The sequence below is a fragment of the Aythya ferina genome, assembly GCF_964211825.1.
Source record: "Aythya ferina genome assembly, chromosome: 2".
Classification (NCBI taxonomy): Eukaryota; Metazoa; Chordata; class Aves; order Anseriformes; family Anatidae; genus Aythya; species Aythya ferina.
This window is the reverse complement of record NC_140297.1, coordinates 31,528,916-31,556,719: the sequence shown is the minus strand read 5'-3', so window position 1 is coordinate 31,556,719 and position 27,804 is coordinate 31,528,916. Positions and strand designations below refer to the sequence as shown.

Sequence of the window (27,804 nt, the reverse complement as noted above, 5' to 3'; positions counted from 1 at the left end):
GGTGTTCAAGGCCAGGCTGGACAAGGACCTGAGCAACCTGATCTAGTGGGTAGCATCCCTGCCCATGGGGGAGGAACTAGGTAATCCTTAAAGTCCCATTCCACCCAAGCCCTTCTGTGGTTCAGCATTCTTCCAGCAGTTCAGTAAGATGTTCCTTTCTATTGCAGCATCCTTTAGTTGTGGTGAGGAAATTCTTTGCTACAGAAAGGTCTTTCTTTTTCCCTTTCATCCCAAGCTGAAGTGGGGGAAAATGTGGCAGTTTGGGCAGAAACTTTCTCTAGAAGCAGCTATCTGCCACACACAATAAAATAAAATTAAAAAAAAAAAAAGTTTTTACACTACTGAGAAGAGGGACAGCACTGATGAAGGTAGAAACTGGTTATCAGAATCATCTTTATCTGCTTGACTCAACAGTGCACCTACAGTATAGCATATTTTGCAAGTCTAGTGGTACTCTTAGTTAAGCCTGAGTACTCCCCCCCCCCAAAAAAAAAAAAAAAAAAAACTTTAATTTGAAACTTTTTTTTTTTTCACTCAATGCTATACTTTTGTAATTTACTTTTCACCTTAGCCTATTTTTCAAGAATACAGAAATGGTCTACTTAATTCTGCTCTTTTCATTCCCTCCTCTAAACACCAATTATTTAAAGAGGCACCAAGTCAAGTAACTTAAAAATTCTTATAGTTTTATCTGAAAATCTGGGGAGATCATTTCTGAAATGTATATGTACAGTAACTTGAAGTGCACTGGATGAATGGGGTTTCTGCAATTCCATTACGCTTCAAAAAATCTTTAAATAATTACAATTAAAATAACAATGCAAACTCATAACACCAGTATGTTCCTATTCTCTTGTCAGCTACAGATTTTAAGGTATATTTTACAGGTCGGATAGTATATGTGGTATTTTTTTTAATGTGTTTTACTGCCCCCTCTTAAGAATCAGATTCTGAAATTGAATCCATATCTTTGATATGAATTTCAAGGTTTGTAGTTTATTTTAAAAGCAAACAAACAAAAAACCAGTCTTAGACAAAGTATTATTAATACAATAGAAAAACTTTAATCAAACCTTATGCTCCACTGATCTGTCTTTTGAACACTTAAATTCACACTAAGTGTTCTGAGGCATGACAGTTTCTGAAGTAGTAACATTTTCAGTATTTCTTCAGTAACACACATGTACACATTCTATATCACCTACTATAATCATGAAGCTAGAACCACCCCAAACCAAGCTCTAAATACAATGAAGAAAAATTTCAAAGTCGAAGCAATTATATAGTATTATTTTAACATTCAGAAACCTCCTCCTTAATTCTCTTCCTCTGGTTTATGACATTAATGCACAGAATACAAAGCCCATCTAGACTAGGAAAATTAGCTGTTGCTACGGACAGCTTTGAGATCATCACTGTCCTCTTGACACGTATTGAGAATGGCAGGGTAAGTACCCTTTAACAGGACAGCACTTGGAGGAAAATAAAAAAAAAAAAAAGACTGTGCATATTTACATTATACTTCAGTAACAGTCTGAAGGCTTTTAAGGTCCCATTCCCCTCAGTACATGGGTTCAGCACGTGCTTGAAGCAGAAAGCAATACTTCCAGACATATGAAGCAGGAATACACAGATCCAACACCAGGAGATGGCGCTACTAGCAGATGTTGAAGAATCATTTGAAGACAAGCTGACCTAAGCTCCTCATAGCCCTCTCCATGTTCAGGTTCAGCATTTTCCTTTGAAACCTCGAAACAATTCCTTCTTGAGAAGCACTGGGCACATGAAGTCTGAAAGCATTCTGATAAGCAGGTATTTCAACTCGTTTGTGCCTTCTTTGCAAAAGCGAGAAGGCATCTGCCTAGCAAAGGGCGACCCCTATGAGAACCTTCTCAGTGACAGCCCTTCCACCACACTCAGCTACTGTGTGCAAGGCAGATGACCTTAATACACTTCCCTTTTTCTCCCTGCAAAGCTGTCTTTCAGGCTACAGAAACTGCCTACACCATGCTAGAAGCAGCAGTTTAATTAAGAAAAGGTATAGGTCTGCAATTCATTGTGGTTAGAAACAAATGGAACACGCACACCTCCGGCTGCTTACATTTTCCAGCTCATGGATCACTTGTGTTGGAGACTGGACCAGGGACCGTGCTCTCCTTTAGCTTAGACAACACTCAGCACATGAATGATGTGCCATTCTAACATTAATCTTTTTTTTTTTCCCCTCATTTTTTCTCCTTTTTTCCTCCTCCCCACTATTCAATTTCTTATCAAATCAAGACTTGAAGTTGGATGACAGAAGAATATATACTGCTAAGTGAGTACAACAATAGTTTTATACTATCTGTAAAAATATTTATACAGCTTTCCAAACACCAAGTCAGGTTTCCTACGTAAACAAGATGACAGACCACTATCAATGCTTATGTTGTGCAAATACCAAATTTCATTCAGTTGTCAAAGAAAAAAGGCTCAGGTTAATTAGCTCCAGATTACATCAATGGTTTTCTTCATTCATTGTTCTCATAGTGAAGATATCCATAAAAGTACTTCTTTTTAATTGTCAAAACAACTCTAAATCTGCCCCCAAGAAAACAAAACAAACCGGGTACGGAAGGGGTGAAGAGTACAGTAGTCAGTTAATACACACTTAAACGCACTACAGATTATAACATCTTTACCTTTTTAAAAAATAAGAACAGGAGAGTGGGAGACCATTACTAAGACAAAAAGAAGTTGACTAGAACTCATTGTAAATCTTAATAAAAATCATACAGCTTCAAACACCCACCATGTAATTTTTATCATTTTAATGAGAAATTACATGAGTTTTTGTAATCAATGAATACAGCAGAAAATACTTTGTTTTTTGGTTTGTTTTTTTGGACAGCAGAGAAGCCAGTAGTGCTACAAAACTCACTGAACAGAGTTCACCATGTCAACTACTGAAGTCGTAACAGAATTACTCTGACTCTGCCCAGCTACTGAATACTCTGATCTACTTCAAAATAGAGATATTTAAGAAAAACAGTGGGAATTTAAAGATGAAAAAATTTTCTTTTGGGTACATGGAGAATCCTTATTACTGGGAAGTATCAAACTATGGAGATCTAATATTTTGAAGTAGAGGGTGCAGAGAGAAGATTCAGTCTTTTATAAACTTATCAAAGAAAAGCACTAGGGTTTGCACGGGGATCCTTTTGGTTCCTGTATCTATAGGTCAGCCAGACTCCCAGAATCTGAAAGGAAAAAAACATGCAGATATTATTAAGCAGAGGGAGAGGGTTTCCACCCTCATCTTCCATCAGTTTTAGTAAGTTTGTTTTAAACATAAAACCCCGATAACGAATTTATAGTATATGAGTGTAGGGTATTATACTTTTGCTGAAATTGCACAACCCCACACCAACTACCTTAATTTAAAAAAGAATGCACCTTCTCAGAAGGTATTCTTATCTAGCAATAGGGAGAAGAAAATAAGGCCAAAACTGTATCCACAGTGCTAAGCAAAATATTTATCAGAGGATACCTAGTATCACAGTATCTAGAGCTATCCTTCTGCCCCCACCCCCCCCAAGATAAATATTCATAAGCCTGTTTTTAGGATAATGATAAATAATATCCTCCAAATTGTTTCACTTCATCAGCTACCGCTTAAGAATAGGGTTATATTCCACTACATTTTCAAATTCCGCATAAAAACACACACACACACCCCCTACAGCAACTTCACATTTTGAATACAGAAATTGAGGGCAGAAGTCAGAGTAATTGTACTTAAGTTGCTATATCCCTTGCTGCTGCAATATCTACAAACAGTCTGAAAACTGCACTACACAGCAGGAGCAGTATTTTAACATGCCGTACTGTGAAATTATGAAAGATCTGCTCCAACGATTTTTATTCACTGATTGATAAAGCAAGTATATGAACCATCTGGATACTAAAGCATAGAGCCAAAGACTTTAAAAAAAAAAGAAAAAAAAGAAAGCACACCATAATGCATAAAATACAGTTCATTTATTATGGTACAGTCTCTGCGCTAGTGGAGGCACAAAAAAAAACCTCCAAAAATAAACAAAGGAGCATGGAAGAACAGAGAGAGCAGGGAGAACATGGAAATAAGCTAAAAGTAACAGCATATCTTTTACTTTTAGATAACAGTAAACCTGAACAGCTAACTTTTTGCAAAATTTAGGCTTTATAGCTCCACATTTTAATGCGTTACATAGTAAGTTTGTAGTCTAAATAACAGAAAGTCATAAATACTCCCAGTGTTGAATAAAGACAAGCCCTACTTTTGGCAGACTTAAACAAGCTCATAAAGTGAAAAGCTTTGACCTTATTAGGTTTGACCATGTGGGGAGTTCCTGTAATAAAACCCCTAAAACTTAAGGCTTTGTTTTGTGTCACAATTATGGGGGGGGGGAGGGGGGGGGGGAAGCACTGTTTTCTAACCTACTTACCTCTGTGAAACTGAAGAAGAGTCCTATGCCTCCAACAAATCTGAGCACCATTCCAGAATATTCTTCTATTATCGGTGCACATGGTTGACACTGGTGACTTCTAAAGCAATCCTGTAACAGATACAAACGGAGAATTGCATTCCATTTTCTGATGAAGCTTCACTGATTGAAAGTATCCAGTTAGCTTTATAGAAGACTGCGAGCCACAGACAAAGCTTTAGGAACTATAAGACTCCAAAAAAGCAAGTACACAAATAGAACCTTTAAAGAGTGCTCTGTAAGGTTCCCAGTAAGTTAAATAAGGACCTTAGTATTATCATTACAACTAACTTACAGATTTGTTAAAAACCTCTATTTTCTTCAACTATGAAAGCAATTATACATTATTGAACAAATACAACAATAGAAGGTTGAGGTCTTCTTACACTTAAAAAAAAAAAAATAAAAAAAAAAAAACTTACAGAGGAGCAGGTTTCATTCGGATCAAAGACTCTGAATCCACAACAATTGAGATTTCTCTCAATATCTGTTCTTGCACTGTTAGTGTTATTCCATCCCACCTCTAGAAGTTGACTCTACAAGACACAAGCAAATACATTAATTAATCTGTTTTATATATCAGTGGAAACCAACATGAGGCAAAGTAGGTGATTCTCTTTTTGCTTCCTTCATAATAGGAACAACGGTTGACTTCCCAAACACAGCTCAAACAGAAACCTTATGTGATAGCTTCTCATTGAGCAGGCACATCCAAGTAACAGAAATAACGTTTCTTAACTAGCTTTGTTCCACCAATTATATAGCCCTTAACAACTAAGACCTTCAGATCCCAAAGTCTAACAGAATAACATATTAAAGAATGACTTCAATGTTCAAACAGTCTGGATTGAAAATGAGATTGCAGCACTTAGCAGCAGCACGTTTATGGTCGTAAATTGTTTTCCTCCAATCCTTTTCCTAAACTGAACAAGAGCACGAGTAATAGAACACACGACTAATCTAAACATGATTGCTCAGGTTTTAAACAAACTATGTGTACATGTAAAAGCTGGTCATTTCATCACTATACCCTTGCCTCCTTCTTATGCAGTGAGAATTGTTCTCCATGCCACAGACGCTTGTCTTACTTTTCCACTTATGGGTCAGTCACTCCTGTACCTAATGTAGTCATAACCCTTTCAGTTACACAAGAACAATTCAGTGGATTTATCACCTTTACATCATGATTACTGTAGATTTTATCAGCTTATCTGGAACTGCTGAACACATGATATACCACGCTGCTACAACTGTGAACATAAACCTAGACGGGAACCTTAAAATCAAGACAATTAAAAAATAAAAAAAGACATCTGCAGGGCATTTTTAAACCCAGATTTTCTTAAAATATGCACTACACACTTGCAGGACTACATATAGATGTATAGATAAACATGCACACACACATACATATAAACACATGAAATAAAAATAATAATATGCTATAGATTAAATGAGAAGTCAAGAAACATTTCTTACCTGCTGTTCCTTGTTTAGTGCCAAACAGGCACAGGAGACAGAAAACTGGACAATAAAAACTAGCAAAAGGATGATCATGTACTGAAAGTAGTAGTTAAAGATACTCTCAAATTAATTTTGTTTATAGAACACAAATGACTAATGGCATGCCTTATTTCATCAGATAAGGACAGGTCTTTTGAAACAAAAGAACTACAGAAAAATTCTAACTAGACGTGGAAGAGATAACAAATAACATCCCCAGAACTCAATCACCATATGTTATCTCATTTTGGCTATTAGTATTCACAGCTTGTATTTTTGGGTTTTGGTATTTCTTGTTTAGGAAGACAATATGAGCAAAGAAATAATTAAAGTTGAGAGAGAAAAAAAAAACTCTGTAGTTGGTTTCTTTAGCTTTACAGACTAAGGTTGCCATTTCAAGGTACTTCACTTACAATGATAAATAAAATACTTCTCCAGATACTACACATTTTTTGCTTTGTTCAATGACATCACACTGTAATTAATTAAAAAGGTAACTTTAAGATAGATTATAAAAACTGAGAGCTGCTTTTGGAACACAATTTTGCACTGATGTATCTGAAAACAGTATAAAACCAAAAACTATCATGTTTTATTTGTTCGTGTTTTGGATTCACAATTTGGCTGCCATGTTCCAAGGCAAAAACCTTACCTCATGTAATTAAATTGTGTATGATGCAAACATCACTATTTATTCACAGACCACAACCAGAAATATAAGAATTTTATCTGATTAATCTCTTCTCTCATCCAAACAGATCAATTTTGTTATGCAAGGCAGCACCACAGACTGCTTACCCATAAAGGGACAGAACAGCACACTGAAAAGGCCTGTGCTTATTTCAAATCTGGGTTCACATTTAAAGACTAGGTATGAAATAAAGTGCTTATTGGCAGCATGTATGGGTAACAACGCCTTCCTCTGCCAGCTACAGCCAGTTTACTGTCTGGAAGTATTGTCTTCCTCCACTGTTAAACGTTAGTAGTTCACACACTCCAGCTTGCTAGATGGTTGAGCGCACAGTGAGAAGGGTTTGTAACATGTAACACAGTGGCACACTTCTCAATCTTCTCAAAAAGCTGAAATACTTTAATTTTTAAAAAGAGAAGGATAGAATAGTTCTGTCTTCAAAGTGAAAATAAGGGCAGAACAAGGAAATTAGAATAAAGTAAACAGGGAATTATGTTTAAATTAAACTGCACCCGACCAAGCCAGAAATTCACAGCTTTGTTCTGTTTTTGAAGCACCTTCCACAAGGTGTCAGCCCACAGAGCAGGTTGTTGACATGGCTTGAACCAAGTTATGATTCATGTACTAACACATCAGAAGGATACAAAGAACAGCAATACTTGATGATGTTTCACCGCACCAATCAATCCAACAAGGGCAATGAGGAAGAGGAAGATGCCTACTGCAATTGCCACTCCGACAACTCTGAAACTAGAGATGAGGCCAAAACCGATTCCCCATGCTGCAATTCCAATCAGCAGCAAGCTTACCAGCTGGAGGGAAGAGAAAACAGAGTTAGTCTGCATGTTAGAAGAGGCTCAACCAACACACAGCTACATTCCTTACGTTAAGGTTGTTACCAGAAATGTACAATTCTTTCCAGTTCAAAGAGAAGCAGCACAATGCTAAACGAACTAATTTTCCACTTCATCCTGGAAATGACTTTACCAGATGTTTTAAGGCACAGATACTCCTCAACACTGTTACAGAGGAACTGTGGTAGCTCATGCAACATGGCTTGACTTGTAGGCTATCTGTAACTGACTAGAAACAGTGAATTTGTGTGGATTATAACATAATTGACAAAATAAGATAAAAATCATCATCTTTAAAGTACAGAATGGTAGAATGAAACTTCCCAATGTTTTCTGCAACTCTGCATATTTATGGAGTATAGCTCCACAGCTCTGAACGTATAAAAAAACCGTACTTTGCCAAAACTTACCGTAATCAAAAATACTTGTATTAATTCGTTACAGAAGATTCTGTGTAGTACATGATATAAAACAGCAGTTAAAAAGGTCACACAAAAATACCTTTTAGATCTGTATCTCAAGGACTGCATATAGTGCAACAATTAAGGGGTCCTGTCTCTGCTATGTGTTTCATCAGGAAATTAGCTCTCCTATGAGGTCAATCCTACTTCAATACCCAAAGCACTCTTATGCTGTTTACTTCCTTTTAAAGATGGTATTTGGGGAAAGCAAGCAGAATCTGTCCCAGTTAGTTAGCTAGAATTTATTGTTTATGTGGGCAGGAAGCTCCAGCCTTTCCTGTTTCCAGGCCAAAAACATAGGAAAAAAAAAAAAAAAAAACAACAAAAAAATTTCCAACATGAAAAGCTGCAGAGAAATCTGCAATGAGTTACAACAGGAGGGAAGCAGCAGACAAAGCAACGCAGATGTCCTTGACACAAGATGCCTAACACTCATTTGAAACAGTTAGACCTATGCATAACATATCGCCTATTACATTCTCCATTAAATAACATCAATTTGACATGCAAATTTCAACTTTCCCAAAGCCTGAACTCACCAAAAATACCCAGAAGCTGTATTATTATAAAAAGTAGTAAGCACTCTGTCTAGTCCAACTGCATGGCTTTATTCAACAACAAATATAGAGCAGCACTTACACTTGTTTGAACAAAAACTGATGAACAAGATTATCATGACATTTTACTACTTACCAGAGGGATTTAAAAAAAAAAAAAAAAAAGTAAATTTCCAGTTTAACCATCATTTCAGTATATTTACCCTAAAGCAGGGCATTTTTATTGGTTTTAATGCTAAACGTGATTCTATGAGAGCATATTTTTTCAACTAAAGTATCTTTTAGAAGACTGGTTGATATAATGCTGCTTTTGAGAGAAGGAAATCTAAAAGAACATCGAGAAAGCTTGTGAGCTTTCTTGATCACAAGTTTGATGCTCAGCAAGATCAAAACACAGTGGGAGTTTCCCCCAGCTTGCGTTCAGACAGAAACGCATCTCAAAAAAGTTCTTATGAAAAGCCACTAATCCTCAGGAGAAATTTAATCAGTCTGCAAGAAGAAAAGGAGGGTATTTGCCATCCCTACACCTTCCGTTCACAACATGAAGAGACAGAAGAGCAGTATAACAGTGTTAGAAATTGTTCAATACCAGTAGAGTTTCAGGATTAATTCACATATTTGTTTCTCTTAAATGAAAAACCTTAATCATCATGTTTAGTGAAAATCAAAACACTGGGCCAAGATGTCAAGAATCTAAATTACAGGGAAGAGAAAAATAAGAAAACAACAAAAGCGCCTTGGCTCTGCCACAGACAGATCTTCTGAATGTATGCTGCATAAGGCTATAAATTTCCTAAAACTGCTGGTTAAAAATTAGCCTCGCTATCAGAGAGTTAAGTGCAAGATCCTCCTGTTCTGATCTATGCCCATTCACTTTATTTCATTGCTTTGTACCACAGGAAAGATTCATTTTACTACATTAGCGTCAGAAATGTCCATATCTTTGCTCAGTTATTTCTTAAAAATTCTAAAACAGGTTTATTAAATCACCTTATTCTTAAAAGGATCAAAATCAAAAAACAGGAGATCTAAACAAAATCTATGCTTAAAACATTCTTAGATGTGTGGCATGTGAGCTGCAGAGTACGCCTTACTTCTTGCTGCTGTTAATTGCCTCAGCTTCCACTGCTCCAAGGATATGTACATTAAACAAATATGTATGACACCAGAAATTATTACCATGACCTTCTGGCCCAAAAAACATTTGTGGTAGAAACAGACACATAAATCCAGAACTGCTATGATTTTCAGCAGACAGTAAAAAGGAAAAAAAATACTCTTCTAGACTCTTAAACCTGTTGTTCAACCTCAAATGTTCAATAGTCTGGTGGCCAGCTTTGACCAAAAAAAAAAAAAAAATAAGAAAGAGATAAGTTTTCTCTTCATTTATGAAGCTGACCACTGCCTAATTCTTCAAAACATCTGGAAGTTCCTTATGATCACAGGTCTATATTACTGGGTTCCGGTTGGCAAGTGATGTGAGAATGCTTCATCCAGTATCAGCCAGATTGGGATCAAAGCCACTCCAGACTCCTCCAATTTCAGCCACTTGAAAGTGTGGAAAATTGACCGTGTATTTCAAAACTGAACGCAAACTGAAGGCTTACAAACCATTTTCAAAACGGACTTAGGATTAAGCTTGTGTCTCTTCTGCATGTTGAAAGATGAATTTTTTTTTATTCCTTTGTTTTCAGTTGTGGTTCGACACTGGGAATCATCCCCTCTGGCTTCTTATTACCAGGTCGACAGGTGGCTGTCAGGAAGCGTCAGACATGCAATTCAGCAGCTACAGATCCAGACTGTAGACGTAACCAATTGCTCAGATGTAGGTCTCCAAGAAACGAACTCCCTGTCTAGTAAACTAAGCTTTTCAACTCTTTTGTCCTCTCCCTCCAAAGAATAAAGGCATTTTTCCCTGTTATTGTTCATTCCATTAAGCAATAAAGGCAGAGATATATGCAGTTTTATAGCATCATAAGGTGAAAAACTAAAGTAAACACATACTACTACAAACAGGAAAAATAACTTAAGCTGTTTTGGGAAGTTTTTACAGTTCTGCAAAACAAAGCAAGATTCTTAGGTTAAACAACTGTTTAGCTGCTACTCAACACTGTATATTCAGGTGTTTTGAAACAAAGAACTTAGATGTAATATTTCGAAAAGTGAACCTACTGTGACTTTGAAATTAATCATGGTTCAAAAAAAAATCAGTGCCCCTAACTACTTTTAAATGAACAGTATGTACATTCTAGAGGTACCAACTTTATTTATTTAAAAACTCATCTATTTTTGCTAAATAAAGACAAAAGGATTGTACAGATCTTCCAAATGTCATGTTTAATTTTACTGACTCAACATTTCACAGCAGCAACCCCCCCCAAGAAAATAACGTCATCTTTGGAAGACTGAAGTAGAAGTGAAACTATTTTCTCTACATAAATTTTACACTATGTAAAGCTAGCCTTACTTACTGGTGCTTCAAATATTTACTACCAAAAACATAGCAAACCACAGCCCAGTTTCTAGTGAATAGGACAGATCTGTTTTCCCACAGTTCATTAATAAGCTGAAAAAACTTGGGTTGGAAAAATGGACTGTTAGATTGAATGAAACCTGGCTGGAGCTTAAACAGTTTGAGCTTAAACAGTAGTAATGGATGGCTCTGCATCCTGCTGGTAGCTGGTAAGGGGGTTGATAGAGGGGCCAACATCACTCAGCATCTTCAACAACAGCCTAGGTGATGGAATAGAACAAATCCTTCAAACATCCATGGATGATACTAAACAAGAAAGAGGGACTGACTCTCCAAATACTAGAGGTTCAACTCAGACCTTGATGAACTTTGTGAGGTTTTTATTGGCTCACTCCTACAGTGCAGAATTGTGCACCTGGGTTATGTCATTGCAGCCTGGGAACAGACTGGCTGAACAACAGCCTTCCGAGATAGACCTGGGGATCACACAGGTTGCCAAGTGGAATACGAGCCAAAGTCTGCTCTCACTGTGAAGGGAAAGCCAAGAGGAGGACGATCAAAGGAAACTCAATGCTGGAGAAGCTGCAAGCTGAAGTACTGTGTCCTATTTCAAACCTCCCAAGTCAAGAAGAAATATGAGAAGCTGGAAAGGGTCTCCGAATGGCCTGGAGATTTGAAGACGATGTTTGAGAATCAGGTGATGGAGCTAGGTTTGCTTAGTCAGTAATAATCTAATAGTAGCTAAAAATGAAGGAGTGTTATGAAAACAATGGAGGCAAACACTTCTCAGTACTGCCAGGCAACAAAACAAGGGTGACAGCCACAAGCAATGGCTTGGAAGGTTCTGGACATCAAAAAAAATAAAACATCTGCAAGGTGGTTTGGTGCTACACTCAAAAAGATGATGAAATCTCTGTTCTCTGAGGTGTTCAAGACTGAAGTAGACAAAGCCACAGCAGGCAACCTAGTGTTGCTCATAATCCTGCTCAGAGCAGAAGCCCAGACAAGTGGGCCCTGAAGTCCCCTCCAAACACCACTGCCAGCAGATCTACCATGGAAATTTTACCACTCCCCACACCAAAAATCCAAGTTTTATGAGAAGGATGGGGGACAGGTTTAACACTGACCAAGGACTCTGCTGAACCACCTGGTTTATTAAATACTACAATCTCCTAAGCCATGCAACAGCAAAACACCTTCTTACAAGTAGTTCTCAATAAAAGAGCTACGAATGGTTCTTCAGAAGTACTTACACAGTGATTTAAAAGGTCCCATTCACTTAAGAGCAAAAGAATTTATTACAGCCTCAAACTAGAGCAAGTTGTCTCACAGAAAGATACTACAAGCACATACTATCCACAAACCAGAAAAGCAAGACAGAGCCCCAGGAAGTATGTGAATATGTGGAAACAACAGCCAGTATTCCAAATTTAAGACTCTCTGTGGTAGCTTTACCCTGCCAGGCAGCTGAGCTCCACCACAACTACTCTCTCAATCCCCTTCCCCAAATGGAAATGGGGAGAAAATACGATGTGGTAAGGATAGAGAGATCACTCAATAATTACCGTCATGGGCAAAACAGACTCAGCATGGGGAGATTAATGTAATTTATTGCCTATTGCTATCAAGCTAGAGCAGTAAGAAACCTAAAAATACCTTCTCCCCCATCTACCGTCTCCTACGTCCTTCCCCCAACAGAACGGGGGCTGCGGTCAGTCCCTGATGCTTCACCTCCACCACTCCTTCACAGTCACTCTCAGCCCCTGCTCCCCCTGGGGTCCCTCCCACAGGATGCCGTCTTTCCCAAACTGCTCCTGCGGGGGCTGCCCACAGGCAGCAGCTCTTCAAGAACTGCTCCCACATGGCTCTGTACCACAGGGTCCATCCCCCAGGAGCATACCGCTCCAGCACGGGTCCCCCACAGGCGGCAGCTCCCCCCAGACCTCCTGCTCCTGCATGGGCTCCTCTCCACGGGCTGCAGCTCCGGCCCGGGGCCTGCTCCTGTGGGGGCTCTCCATGGGCCGCAGCCTCCTCCAGGCCACATCCACCTGCTCCACTGGGGGCTCCTCCATGGGCTGCAGCGTGGAGATCTGCTCCATGTGGGACCCATGGGCTGCAGGGGGACAGCCTGCTCCACCAGGGAGCCTCTCCACAGGCTGCAGGGGAACTGCTGCTGTGTGCCTGGAGCACCTCCTGCCCTCCTGCTGCACTGACCTTGGGGGCCGCAGGGCTGCTTCTCACTCCTCGCTCTCTCAGCTGCTGTTGCACAGCAGTTGTTTTTCCGCCCCCCCCCCCCCTTCCTTAACTCTGCTCTCCCAGAGGCCCACCCAGCATCGCTCCCTGGCTCAGCTCTGGCCAGCGGCAGGTCCCTTTGGATCCGGCTGGAGCTGGCCCTGACCTGACATGGGGCAGCTGCTGGGCTCTGCTCACAGAGGCCACCCCTGCAGTCCCCCTGCTGCCAAGCCCTTGCCACGTAAACCCAGTACACCCTTGTTTACTACCTTCACCAATACAAACTCCAGCAACCTTTTCTAAAAACACATACACAATAACCCAATATATAAACCCACAGATTTGAAATTAAATGTCTTCCTGGAACAAACCTACAGGCAGCACAAGTCCTAAGAGAAGAACAGTAGATTTCACTATGAGGTCAAGTACTTTTTCTAGAGTCTGGAAAAAAAAAAAAAAAAAAAGAAAATCAAGCATCTTGTCATTAGAGAAAATGTTACTCCCATATCAGCATCTCTTTTAGAAAGATTTTAGGGACTGTATGTTCAAGATCAGTGGAATGAATCAGACTCCACTTGAAGCATCTTCCATTATACGTGTCTAAAAATACACATATAAATGTTTGTCCATTACACACACACTTGGATTTCAGAGATGCTTCAAAAAAACAATTTATAGACAAAGTAGAATTTCTTTGTGACAGAAGCTGAAGTCATCACAAGTTTGCTTGTCCCATCCTCCAGTTAACTTATTGTTAACACGAATAAAGCATTAGCCTTTATAGTACCTATCTGGTTTTCTTTTCCCTTAATATTGCATAAATTACTCCTTTAACTCATCTAAAAGCAAAAAGGAAAACAAATTCTTAATTCACTAGTCTTTAAATCCAAGTTTTCCTGTGCACAAGGTTGCTCATTTGCACCACCACTGCACCAGATAAATGCATTTCCCTTCACACTTACCCCCTGTATTTATACACAAGCTTAACTTCTATGTTACAGAAAGAAACCAAGACACCAAGAAATGATTTCACTAGACACCACTACTGACAAACAATTCAAATGCCCAGACCAGTTCCTCCTTCCCTCAATGGCATGCCATAAGCAAATCTGCTATTTTCACTGGCTAGCAACTTTTCAGCATTTCAACTAGCTTCAACTGCTTGCTAGGAAGCAAGTCGGACACAGAAATTAGCGTTCTCAGTGCTTCTTTGTAGCCTCAGACCAAAACAGAGTTAATAAAAACTACATTTCAGAAGTTAAATTTCAAGAAATATGGCCTCGCCATTCCTGCATTAAGAGACTATAAAGCCTTCGCACCACTATCAGCAAAGAAAATATTTACAGAAGAGCTGTCAGATTGGATAAGGAAGAGGAACTGAAATCAGAGAGATTGCACACATGATGAAACGCATCCTCCCTGACCCCTCTCTCTCTCTACACAATTCATAATCATAACACTTCTTTTAAGGGGGCTTTAAAATCTAAACCTGAAGTGGTATATTGTGTATTATATTGTGTAGTGGTATTTTGATGTCAAAGATTTCTACCACTCTCCCCTTCAACTCGGTCAATCATTTCTTCACATCCACAGAGAATCTACAAGACAATTTTTCTGGTTCCCCATACTTCATCTAAAAACAACGTGTTAATATAAAAGGCAGTATGTGCTGGTGCACCTTTAGCAAGCCACGACTAAGTGAAATAGATTTTTATCACACCTGCAGGTTATCCAACCCATAAGCAACTTTGCCTCTCAGTATTTCTTCAGCTTTACTGAAAGCAAAGTTAAGGTTAAGCAGGAAAGCTTTGGGCACTTCCAGAGGATTTCCAACAGAAAGCAGAACCTTTCACAACTATAATACTTATTCTATTTACATGAGGAACTATCAGTGGTCTGGTTACTGAACAGCCTTGAAAGGCATGATGTGGAGTGAGCAATTTATGTGAAAGGCAGCATTCCTGTCTCTTATCACAGAAGCCAGCTCCTTGGGTTTGATGGCCCAGTTCAGAGTTCTTTGTGTTGTTGGCCAGTAATTAGGAACAAATTGTTGCTGACCATGTAACAAGCTTCTGTAAGGTTGAACCAGCAGTGAGATTTAACCCTTGTTTTGTACTCCATGGTTTTGGGAAATGCAAGCTTTCTGCTGTATAATGGGAGCAGCTGTCTTTTAAAATGCTTACTTTTGCTTGCCCCCTCCTTTCCCCCCCCCCCCGCTTTTTTTTTTTTTTTTTATAAATGGAAAATGTTTTCAGGAAGCCCAGTGATCCTTCCACACATATTTCATAAGTGATCTTCTTCCACAAATATTTCACCCTCAACCTGAAAACGTCAGTAGAAAATAATGATTTGAGCTCCAAGACTACTTCAGGGCATTCAAAGGGCATCTCTAAATGATACTGGTTTTAAAGCGTCCACCTGCACTGTCAGAATGGTTGAACACATCAGAAAACAAAACATACCATACTCCATACGACCTCCTCCTTCTGCACCCTATCATTCTCCAGTTCTTTTATTAAGCATGGTGGTCTGGCCTTCCTAGGCCTTCCAACTGCAACTACACACTCTGCACAAGCTGTTTCTAAATAAATAATTAAAAAAAAAAAACACTTAAACACTCATATCTGATCTAGAGACCCACAATTTGGCTACAAACTGACACACAGCAAATCTGAGCGCATGCCCAAGGACTGACAAGTTTTAAAATATATTTCAGTGTAGATACTCTTTGGTATTCTCAAGTGTGAGCACAGAAGCCTTCCAGAAAAGCCAATGAAAACAAACAGACTAAATTAACATGACCAACATTGACCTTCCTTGCCACATAGTCGGGAGCTTCTGTACCACTGTTGGACTTACACACAAAAACAGCACAGCTCGTCCTGCTGCCTTCACACTGTCCTTGGGAAAGAAGGAACCACTCCAAGGCAGCCTGCCCCATCTGCTGAGCACCCAGTTAGGACAGTGAGTTAGAGCAGCCCGATGCACAGGCAGGTGCTGCAGCAAACTTGACCTGCACGCTTGTACACAGACCGGAGAGCGTCAGACACAGCAAGCAGCAAGCTATTTGCTGCTTGCTTCTCAGGGCAGAAAAACTTAGTCGAACCAAAAGGGAACTGAGCTCAGAGATCACAGGTTCCTCTACCACTGTGAAAGAAATTGCTGTGTAGGACAGGAATTGGGTTTCTCTGATTACTGCCTGCTAGTACCTGTGTCTGCATAACCACTGCAGCAGGCAGGAAATTACCAGAAAGCACAAGCGACAGCTGCATTCCCTTTCCCTAGGAAAATCCAAATGTTTACCCTGCCTCTGACACCAGCTCTCTCTATCCAGAGTGAGGAGAGATGGAGCCTGCACACTTCCTGGGGGATGCAAGGTGCTCTCCCCTCTGCACTGGGAAATGTGCAACTTCCACGAGCACTATTACAAGCCCCACCATGCCAAACACTTGCTGCCCAAATCTGGGGTTTTCTGTCCTCATCTTTGCATATATTTACATAACACAGGGAAGGCAATTTTGCAAAGGTGGCAGACAGAACAAATGTAGTAATTACTTACAGTAATTATTGCACCCAGAGAACAGACAGCAATAGGTAAAGAAAAAAAACACACAAACTTTCAAGTACAATACTTTCAATAGCGATGCAAAGAACAGGGAGGGCACTGAACAGGCAGTCTAGAAACAAGTTCAGAGAGCAAAGTACTATAAGAAGTAGATGATTTTGATAAGGTGCTTTCTAGTGTTATGAGGAAACATGGATGCTCTCATGGCATGAGCCCTGTGGTACTAAAGAAAATACTTACTTTTAATGATAATGTTTTACCTTAAAATCAAACAGCCACTCTAGGTGTAAGAAAAACTGAAAGCCTGCTCTTAAAAACAAAGGCAAGATATTTACATACTGAAAACAAACAGTTAATGTTTGGTGCTGCAGGAATAACTAAGCTGCTCAGGTGATAAAAACAGCAAATACCATCCAAATGAACTGTATTTTTTTTTTAATTTAAATACATTTAATGTTGCGTCCCACCCACCACTTCAATCTTTCATCACTAGCCAGGACTTGGGAATTTCCCTTTCCTTTCTGGGGAATCTGATCTGAAATAAGATATCAACTGTTCACCCTTCAACAGAATTACTCAAGACTTCCTTGAAAGGAACACTGTCTACCTAAGGAAATCCTTGTCTGATTAAAATGAGCAAATACCGGTGAGGCAAGCAACTAGGGTTCTCTCATACCTGGAAGATTAGAAACCTGTAGTTACAATGCATCCTTGAATCTAGCTGAACTCCACGGACAGCCCTTTTAAACAGTTTATATTGGTCTGACATTCACAGGAAAACATAAATATGATTGACTAAAACAAAATTGGTCAGATATCCAAAGCTAGAACTCTAAAAATTATTGTAGGCAGACAGTTCTTCCATGTAAAACCTTATTCTAGCAATGCACTTCATTTTATACATACTAAGCCAACAGTTTCAATTATTTTTCTCTACTCTTCCTATACCTGCAAGGAACCATACTGAAGTCAGCAAGACTCAGATGCCAGAATTACTCACAGAAAAAAAAAATTAAAATAGAATCTGTGCTTAAGGACATTAACTCAGTCCAGAGAAAAACCAAAACGCATCAGCAAATATCACCTGAAAAGAATGGTAAGCAAGCAATTAGGTTAGGCAGTTTCTGGTTTCTTACCTTAAGCCAGTAACTGATTTATTACTGCCAGGATATGTATTTTTCTTGGTATACAAGAAAATAAGAGTAAAACAAGACAGCAAGCCCCAATATCCTACTTTGCTGTTTTGAAATTCAAGATATTCTAGAAGTGCTTAAAAAAAAAAAAAAGCTTAATACAAACTATAACTCCCCCAAGCACGTGATACAGACACATTGATGTAGCTGAATGTTCAAGAAGTGTTACCTAACAGAGCTTGTTATCTCTCCTCACTACTCCTCTCACCAATCCTTGCTGTGAATTACTGTTGCTTAAAAAGGTGAAGCTCGTTCTCTGTTGGTCTTCCATGTGCTTTTCCAGTTTGGAGAACTGAGAGCAGGCCATCTCCTCTCTTACCAATCATTAATCAGCAACACAAGCAGTAACAGGTGGATATCCCAGTTACTGTAATTTAAAGTCATTCCTTCCTCTCAGCAAAAGCATATGCTCTGCACAGGTGACACAGATGAATACCAAGTGACACCCACAAAGTAAATTCTACTCAGAGACATCAGAGCAAGATTCAGGGCACAGGTACATTGCACAGGTGTTACAAACGGTACCACGGAGGTCTGAGAGATCAACCCACCCCTTTAAGGCTAAATATGCTCACAAGTCCTACCAGACCCCATAGATCTGGTTAGTATCTGTCTGTCAGAATACGCAATGAGATTTCAGGAAAAACGCACACAGATTGAGATTTGTGCACATATATTACGTTAGAAAGACCTACATTTTTCTCACCTGTCGTACAAGAAATAACAATTAAAAAAATAAAATCTTGCTTTACATCTTGGTTTACTTAAAGAGAAATCAGGGTGGAGCACTCCAAGTTACCTTCACCGTGGTCTACTACACAAAGGTTACCTGAGACTACAGATGCCAAAGCAGACGATGCCTGCCTGCTCTGTTAGCTGGGGCGAACGTGGGCAAGGCACAGTGCCGCAGGGAGCCCGTGCGACTTCCTAGGACCACCCGGTGTTCCCACCACAGCAAGAAGCACCCCTACACCCACTCACACCCCTCCAAGGAGCTTACAGCCACACCTGACAAACCGCTGGCGACGGGAAGGGTTTGGTGGCTGAACCCCATTAGACCCGCTCACTCCCTGGGCACACGCAGCCGGGGGCAGCCATTACACGCAGCCCTGCTCCCCGCGCTGCCTCGTGTGAGCATGGAAAAGGAGGAGAAAAAAGAAAAAAAACACCCACACCCCAACCACCAACGTTACTGCTGGCTGTTGAACACCGCCCCCCAGACTCACCGAAATAACAGCAGGTGCCTGCCCAGGGGCAGGACCCCCCAGAGGGCAGTTACCCACCCTAACGCACGGCGTCCCCCTCCTGCCGTGCCCCCGCTCCCTTCTCGGGGAGGCAGCGGAGCCCAACCGGGGGGCAGCGGGACCCCCCAGACACACACCGCAGGGCTCTCCCCCAGCCCCGCGGGGCAGCCGTCGCCGCCAAACCCCGTCCCCCGAAGCCCCCCGCCCCGCCCCGCGCCGCCCCGCACCGTGTAGAGCAGGTTGAGGGCGCAGAGGCAGTTCTTGGAGCAGGCGAAGCCCCCGCACACCATGGCGCCGGTGCCGGTACCGCTGCCGGCGCGGTGCGGTCCGGGAGAGCCGAGCCGAGCCGCGGGGAGGCCGCACCGCCCCCGCCCCGCCGCCAGCAGGTGAGCGGCGCCCGCTGATTGGCCGGGCCCCGGCGCAAAGGTAACAATATGCAGATGAGGGGCTGAGGGGATGGGGATGGCGCTGGCTGCTCTCTGAGGAGCAGGGGGTGCTCGGGGCTCAGCCCCGGCCGGCCTCCCCTGGGGCGTCCCCCTGCCGTGCCTGGGGCCTGGCGCGGGGGTACGGGGCGAGAGGCGGCGCTGGGCGTTACCGGGGGGTCGGCACCGCCTCGGCCATCTTGTTGTGCTGCCGCCTGCAGCCGCCTTCCCCCTCCCCTGGTCTGTGATCGATAGCCTCACCCCCGGGGTAATGAAAAGGAGGCGTTCAAGGGGTTGTTTTTCCGGAGCATTTGGAGTACTGTGAAGTTTCACTGGCTCTTTGTGTATTTCTTTTTTTTTTTTTTTTTCCCTTTTTTTTATTGTCAGGTTCTTTCTGTGCCTTCTCCTACAAGCTTACATCAGTACACTTCCTTAGTATGAGAGTTAAATATTTTTCCTCATGGGCAGCCACACAAAATAACCCATCTATACCATTTCACAACAGCCTTCCCAAATTTCTGCTGCTGGTTCCAGTTGACTGAAGCACTGTCCCAGTTCACCAGTACCCTCCAAAACCCCATCTTCAGACCCTGTGGAGCGATGCCGTGCAATAAACGCAACAGGCCCAGTAACTGCAGGCTACTTCAGGGTGTGCACATGTTGCAGGATTGGTGACCAAAGTGTTTTCTTATCTTTTTCTGTGCTTCACAAAGAGGCAAGATCTGTGTTCCTCCACCATGATCACTTGGGCTGTTTTGTAGCGCTGTGGCTTTATTGCAGGAAGGTTTGGTGCCAGAGCAAAACTTGCCAGCGATGGTCAGTTCCCGGATAGCAGAGGAAGCTGCATATACTATCTGATGAATTCACGACAATTCTTAATGGGAACTTGTCATCAAAACAATTTAAGAAGGAAATTTCAAAAGCGTTTTGTTTTATGTAATTTGGCTGGCCTCTGTCTGCTAAGGAAAGCCACAGCAGGCTAGTGATTCCTGCCAGCAGCGAGACAGAAAGAGGCTGAACAACAGCAGGCTTTGTCTTTACTGGGCTGTCACTCAGATCTCTCTTTTTTTAACATCTTTTTCCTATGCTCTTTGATGTTTTGCCAGACTTCTGCAATTAAACAATGCTCTTTTTTTTTTCTCCTCACACAGTAATGAAGACCCATAGTTTTTTACTGATGTACGTCTACCTCTCAGCTGCTAGTCAGGCAACAAATTAAAATTCTCCAATACTCGTGACCACAAATTAGATCTGAATGCTCAACAGCTGCTAAAGCTTTTTGTTTGTTTGTTTCCAGAGTTGACAGACACAGACTATCCCTGCTGCTGGAGCTCTGTGAAGTGGCCGGATGAGTGAAAAATACGTTGTGGGTTTTTGTTGTTGTTGTTTTTTCCCCTTGCTAATTAAGCTGACTTGATATTGTAGCTAATTTGGCCTATTGCTATTGGGAACGCAGATTTACTGACTTGAGCTTCTGGCTTTATTGGGCCCTTCTGAACTTCTGGGCCCAGATCTGGCAGAGCACAAGCCCAGTATGAAGTCACTTGCTTCAATGCAGTTTTACCAGCTGCTTCTAATTTTGTTGTAAAGAGCAGTTTCAGAAATTGTTTGTTGTCCTCTCAATAGGAAATAGTATCTTGAATGTGTGGCCTTTCCTGAACGCAAGAAGCCATTAGCCTGTCAAATGTTTTGTTGGATTTTGTTGCAAAGGCTCACTTATTAAATTACTGTACCATTGTTCCTTTTGTTATAGTGCTGAATTATTCAATATTATCACCCACTGCCCTTCTTGTAAGAAGATCTCTTTCTCTATTAATTATTAAAAGGTGTACCTCCACTTTCTTAATCAATGCCAGTATTATTAAAGGACACGGCTCCTAAAGTCCCACTTAGTACAGGATTACTTCTTCAGATTCGAGTGTGCATCCAACCATATCCATTGCAACTTGGTTTGTCCCCGCCTTGGACAATGATAAACTCTGTGGGGCACAGTTCAGCTTGGCTAGATAATCAGAGGGTTCAATTAAATAGAGCTATGACAAATGTAGCTGGGCTTTAGGTCTTTTCTCTCCCACGCCTCTGATTCTGTTCACAACTTACAGTAGGAGCTTGGAATGATATTGTTTTGATTTAATACAAAACTTGCTTTTACAGCACTGAGCTGCACAAGTGCTCTAATTTCTGGTAGTGGCCAGAAGTACGCCTGTGCTCCTGTTCTTATCAGGCTGAAGAACTTGTATCATATTCTGGTTCTGGCTAGAACTAATTGTCTTTTTTTTTTTTTTTTTTTTTTTTTTAGTGAATTGTTTCAAATTGTCAGTTACAACAAGGCACTTTTGTAGTTGGAGATGAATCTTCCTTCTCTGTAGGTAAAGCATAGATAGTGTTTACTTGATTTTATATTTTTTTTTAAAGCTTAGTTATTTAAACAGCTGGTCCAAGTGAGAATCCTAAGTATGTCTCCTCGCCCTTTGTCTCTGTAGGGGACAAATTCTGCACTGCCATCTGTGACATTAATCCCCAAGCTGCCAGACATAACCAAGAGCAGAATATGACTTTTCCTGTTCTTCCCCCACTTTTTCCGATGCCTATTCTCCGCTTCCTTGCACACTCTTTGTTCTCCTGCCCTTTTTTCTTGCCTTTCAATGGCACTGCTGGCAACAGGAGGAACTACAAACAGTGTAAATTAGTTGTTCTTCCATGGGAAACTGCGATGGGGGAGAGAACACTGGGCACTTGTGCTGCTGCTGGGGCAGCCCTGACGGACTGGGCAAAAGGAAGAGCTCCTAGAGGGAGAGAGGGGAGTGAAAATGCAGAGCTGCCAGGGCTTGCTGCCAGCATGCTTCTTGCAACTCAACAGAGCTTCAAGCAGAGACACTTTGGTTCTTCACTGTTCATTTCCATATAGACTGGTGATTTCAAGGAGGTTTTCTGCATGGGGCCTCCTGTGGAAACACTCAATTCAAACTGAGCATTTGGGCAAAATCTCTTCTGTATCAGTAGGCTGCAATCCCACATTATTGTTGCTCTTTTATTTTACTTATTATGTGCCTGAAATCTAAAGGCCTGTGTCACTTCTGAGTACAAATTTGAAATGTGGAGGCACGAGTATATACTAAGTTGTCTTGAAGTGTATACCATTGGCTTAAAATTACGACATTATGACACCTAATCTTGCTTTGTACTAGTACAGAGTACCTAAAACATTGTTTGCAGAAATTGATTTTTATCGCTTTATTTTTCCCAGGTTTACAATGAGCAGTTGACAGCACTCTGAGCAGTTCCTTTCATTCTTTGTCTCACAGTCATTTTTCTTCCCTGTTGTTTGTATAAAGTCTCTCATGCACATCAAAATCAGGGAGGAGAAAAGCTGGGGTAAAGCAAGCCAGGTGTTTTCCAGAGCAGGAATGCCACATGCAGGATCTGTACTTTGTAATTAGTATCAATTGGCCTTTACTTTGACTTTCTCTCCTTCAATGTATAAACGAAATACTTGTGAAAGTAGGAAAAAATACAGATAGTGGGACTAAATGCTATGAACTGAGTTGCAAGACAATCAGGCTTGTTCAACACTTGCTGATTCCATGAAAATTTGTAGGAAATCTGAAATGCACCTTGCACAATTTTCTTCTCTGCCTGCTTGTCTTGGTATTTCTGCTTGTTTTGTTGTGTGTTTTTTTTTTGGTTGGTTCTGTGTGTGTGTGTTTTCTTGGAACTTGTTTTTTGATTGTTTGTTTTTAAGTCTAGAATCAGGCTTTTTGCTTCCTTTAAGGCATTATAGGAAAACTCCAAATGATAGTCTTACAAACAATAATGTCGTATTTGTAGCTATGATGATGCAGCATCTAGAGAATTTCTCATTTTTCTTTTGTATATGCAAAAAGGTCCCATAGGATTGTTTTTAAAGCTTACTGCATCAGCCCAAAAACCAAGACAAGCATCTACAGTCTAAGTTTTATTTAAAATATTTATTGTACACGGTTGGCATTTTTAAATGTTAGTGTTGAGGCACATGGTGAATATGAACAAGGGGAGAGGGTCTCAGCTACCTTATCATGGAGTATATAAAGGGCTCAAACTACCTTGGCACCTGACCACTAAAGCACGTCCCTGTGCTTGGCACAGAAGTGTGTCTGAAGTTTGCTGATAGCTGCAGGGTCTGTGCTACAGTCAACGAAGTCTGTAAATCAAAATGACATTTACAGTCTCTGTATGATCAACTGCATCTCTCCATGGAAAGTAGAGGTTCCTGTATCAAGCCATTTCTTGTCACTAAAAAAGGAAGTCTGAGTCATCTTGGTCACCTGAACTACCTCAATTATTCCGCCAGGTCAATTAGTCACCCTGGTTACCAGTAAAGCAGCAGGAAGAATATATGGAGTCAATAAAGGGGACACTTAAAACCTTGTCTGCAGCAATATTTTTTTAAGAGCTAAATTCAGTGCAAATGTCCAGCGGCCATGCCCCAGCTATTTACCGTATTGTTTGTCATGAACTCACTGTGCCATGGTAAGTATTTGCCCACAGAAGTGAATTTCTCTCTGCTTCCTGGAACAAAGTGGGTTTACCAGCAGCACTATTGTGCCTGTGCCATTCCACCCCCAGCCTTAAGGAAGCCCTTTCTGGCACCAGGCACTGAAGACAGCATAAGCAAGGTGTATCTATCTGTTCAGGGATCGTATGGCCATCATATGGGTGCCAGGTGTAGATGGACCAGGTGTTGGAACAGTGCTTTATGCTGATGTTCATTATGTTCAATTCTGGTGTATAGAATAAGCTTGCCTGTGTTGTATGGGATGAAACTTCTCTGTACAGAAGAAAAAATATACAAAACTCTTTTGGACTTTTATTTATTTTTAGTGAATAAAACTCATTGTAAACAGAGAAAGGGGAAATTAGGACAGGAAAACATGCCATTTAAGTACAGAGATGTCCTGGTTTCAGTTAGCACAGAATTAATTTTCTTCCTAGTAGCTGGTGGAATGCTGTGTTTTGGCTTAGAATGAGAAGAGTGCTGATAACACCCCGATGCTTTAATTGTTGCAGAGCAGTGCTTATACTAAGCCAAGGACATCTCAGCCTTTGCTCTGTCCTGCCAACGGGCAGGCTGGGGGGGTGCAGTAAGAGCTGGGAGGGGACAGACCCAGGACAGGTGACCCAAACTAGCCAAAGGGGTATTCCATACCATCTGACGTCATGCTAAACAATATATAGGGGTGGCTAGCCGGGGGGAGGGGGCCGGACTGCTCGGGGTTAAGCTGGGCATCGGTCAGCGGGTGGTGAGCAATTGCATTGTGCATCACTTGTTTGTACATATTATTAGTAGTAGTACTATTATCATCATTGTATTATTATTATTATTATTATTATTATTATTTTCCTGTCTTATTAAACTGTCTTCATCTCAACTCACGAGCTTCACTTTCCATTTCTCTCCCCCGTCCCAGAGAGGGAGGGGGGAGGGTGAGCGAACGGCTGCGTGGTGTTTAGCTGCCAGCCGGGTTAAACCACGACAGTCTTTTTGGCGCCCAACGTGGGGCTCGAAAGGTTGAGATAACGGCAGATCTGACCAGAGTGTGTTAAACTAAAATTGGTATAAGTATTAGACCTGCTTAATAGTCACTTGTCATAATGCTGATTGCTTTAATCTCAACTGTGCTGCGCCTGTTTTCCAAATTGAGTATTATAGCACGTTATTTTCCGTATGTGCTCTCTGTCATGTTGTTTATCCTCTCCGGGCCCTGGTTTCAGACCGTTATGGTACTGTGTGTTGTATCAGTGGCTTATGAGATGATGAAATATCTGGCCATGACTCTAACCTGGTATTTGTACTCAGTAACATCTTCGATTCTATACTTTGGAAACTGTATTTTGGAAACTATTAGCAATTGTATCTGTTGCCTTTTTTCATTAGGGAGTCAATCTGTGGAGGGGAAAGGGGAAGATAATTTTTCTTACTTGATCACTCTCCCTTTCTCCTTCACCACCCCTGTACCCTCCTTGATCACTCTCCCTTCCTCCTTCACCACCCTCTTATCCTCCGAGTTTATTACAATAGCTCTCCAAGATATTGAATATCCTTGGGATACTCAGACCAGCATAGTCCTGTTGTTCTGCCTCCTGAATGCACTTCAGGTTCTGCTTAAAGTTAAACAACTACTTATGAAGCTCATCCGGAGATCTGCCCGGAGGCAGTATAGTTGTGGGTGGCAGGGAGTATGGGTGGATATGGGCAGGCATCTAGAGCAGTTGGCACCCCCAGTGTGTTGGAAATTCACCCCTGAACAATGGCAAAATCCTCAAAAACTGGCAGAATGCTTGAAAAAAAGGTGTAATGATTCTGGCAGTTCCAAAGTAACACAAATCATTGTAACGTGCTGGGGCCTGGCTCATGCCTATCGAGCTGCCATTGATACTGCTGTCAACTTAGTGACAGACCCTGCGGCCACTCCAAACCCTGTGACAGATCCAACGGCCACTGTGACCCCTACGGTGGATTCTGCAGCCGCTCCAGTCCCAGCTCCTGCAGCCGCTCCAGTCCCAGCTCCTGCAGCCGCTCCAGTCCCAGCTCCTGCAGCCGCTCCAGTCCCAGCTCCTGCAGCCGCTCCAGTCCCAGCTCCTGCAGCCGCTCCAGTCCCAGCTCCTGCAGCCGCTCCAGTCCCAGCTCCTGCAGCCGCTCCAGTCCCAGCTCCTGCAGCCGCTCCAGTCCCAGCTCCTGCAGCCGCTCCAGCTCCAGCTCCTGCAACTGCTCCAGTCCCAGCTCCTGAAGCTGCTCCAGCTCCAGCTCCTGCAGCTGCTCCAGTCCCAGTTCCTGCAGTCGCTCCAGTTCCAGCTCCGGCCGCTACTCCAGTCCCAGTTCCTGCAACTGCTCCAGTCCCAGCTCCTGAAGCCGCTCCAGCTCCAGCTCCTGAAGCCGCTCCAGCTCCAGCTCCTACTGCTGCTCCAGTCCCAGCTCCTGCAACTGCTCCAGCTCCAACTCCAGCTCCTGTAGCCGCTCCAGCTCCTGTGGCCGTGTCAGAGAAACGAGCTGTAGCAGTGCAAGTTGACCCTGCAGAGGGCATTCCAACCCCTGTGGCAGACCCTGTAACAAAGTCAGAGAAACGAGCAGTAGCAGTGCAAGCTGCCCCTGTAGAGAAGGTGAAAATATGGTATAGAAATTCAAGTCGTTTAGAACGCAGAGAGTCTTCTGCCAATCCAGGTAAGGCTTCTGCCAAAACTAAGTATAGAGATGACGAAGATGATGACGACGCTGGGCCGTCAAGGATTCAGGAGGAGGAAGATGAGGATGCCGAAAGAGCAACAGTAACTACCCGAAGCCTAAACGAGCGCGAGCTACGAGATGTGCGAAAAGATTTTGGTCGCTGTATAGGTGAGCAGCTTGTCACCTGGCTGCTCCGGTGCTGGGACTCTGGAGCCAATTGTGTGGAATTAGACGGCAGGGAAGCCAAGCGGCTGGGATCCCTTGCTCGAGACGCCGGCATTGACAAAGCAATTGCAGATGGAGCACGACCCACCAGCCTCTGGAGGCGTCTCCTCTCAGCTGTGAGGGAAAGGTATCCCTTCAAGGAAGATATTTTATGTCTACCAGGCAAGTGGACCACTATGGAGAAGGGAATCCAGTACCTGAGGGAATTAGCCGTACGGGAAGTGATTTATGAGGATCCAGACCTCAAACAAACATCCACAGATCCAGATGAAGTCAAGTGTACACGACCCATGTGGCGGAAGTTTGTACGGAGTGCACCATCATCATATGCCAGCTCATTGGCAATAATGGCCTGGAAAGAGGATGAGGAACCCACAGTGGGTGAAGCGGCTAAACAACTCCGGCAGTACGAAGAAAGTCTCTCCTCTTCCTTACAGGCCTGCGTCTCAGCTGTGGAGAAACTTTCTGAAAAGGTTCACCAACTTGAAGAGAATCTATTGTCCTCCCCACCTGAACCAACCAGTGCCCACCGACCAAAGGAGAACACTTGGGAGAAACTTTCTGAAAAGGTTCACCAACTTGAAGAGAGATTATTCTCCTTCGCACCTGTACAAAGCAGTGTCTCAGCTGTCAGGGGTAGGCGTTCACCCACACAAGGAAGACGATATGGTGGGTACT

At 42.0% G+C, this 27,804-nt stretch overlaps 1 protein-coding gene and 1 long non-coding RNA gene across 10 annotated transcripts in view; one reads left to right on the top strand and one right to left on the bottom strand.

Moving 5' to 3' along the window:
- Window positions 1–1,041: 1,041 nt before the first annotated feature.
- On the bottom strand, window positions 1,042–19,640 carry TSPAN13 (tetraspanin 13). The gene is made up of 6 exons (XM_084510976.1): window positions 19,506–19,640; window positions 7,344–7,511; window positions 5,985–6,065; window positions 4,928–5,041; window positions 4,467–4,577; window positions 1,042–3,239 (listed from the first exon to the last, which is right to left on the bottom strand). Exons 1-6 carry the CDS (start codon window positions 19,566–19,568, stop codon window positions 3,165–3,167), a joined length of 612 nt encoding a protein of 203 aa, XP_084367102.1. The 5' UTR covers window positions 19,569–19,640; the 3' UTR covers window positions 1,042–3,164.
- Window positions 19,583–27,804, top strand: part of LOC311432519 — a 24,076-nt gene continuing 15,854 nt past the window's right edge. For 7 of the 9 annotated variants that reach the window (XR_014690105.1, XR_014690106.1, XR_014690107.1 and 4 more), the window contains exon 1: window positions 19,599–19,664. This is a non-coding gene — a long non-coding RNA (uncharacterized lncRNA). Of the gene's footprint in view, window positions 19,705–27,804 lie in introns of all 9 variants that reach the window. The other 2 variants (XR_014690103.1, XR_014690104.1) reach the window with 2 other exon arrangements.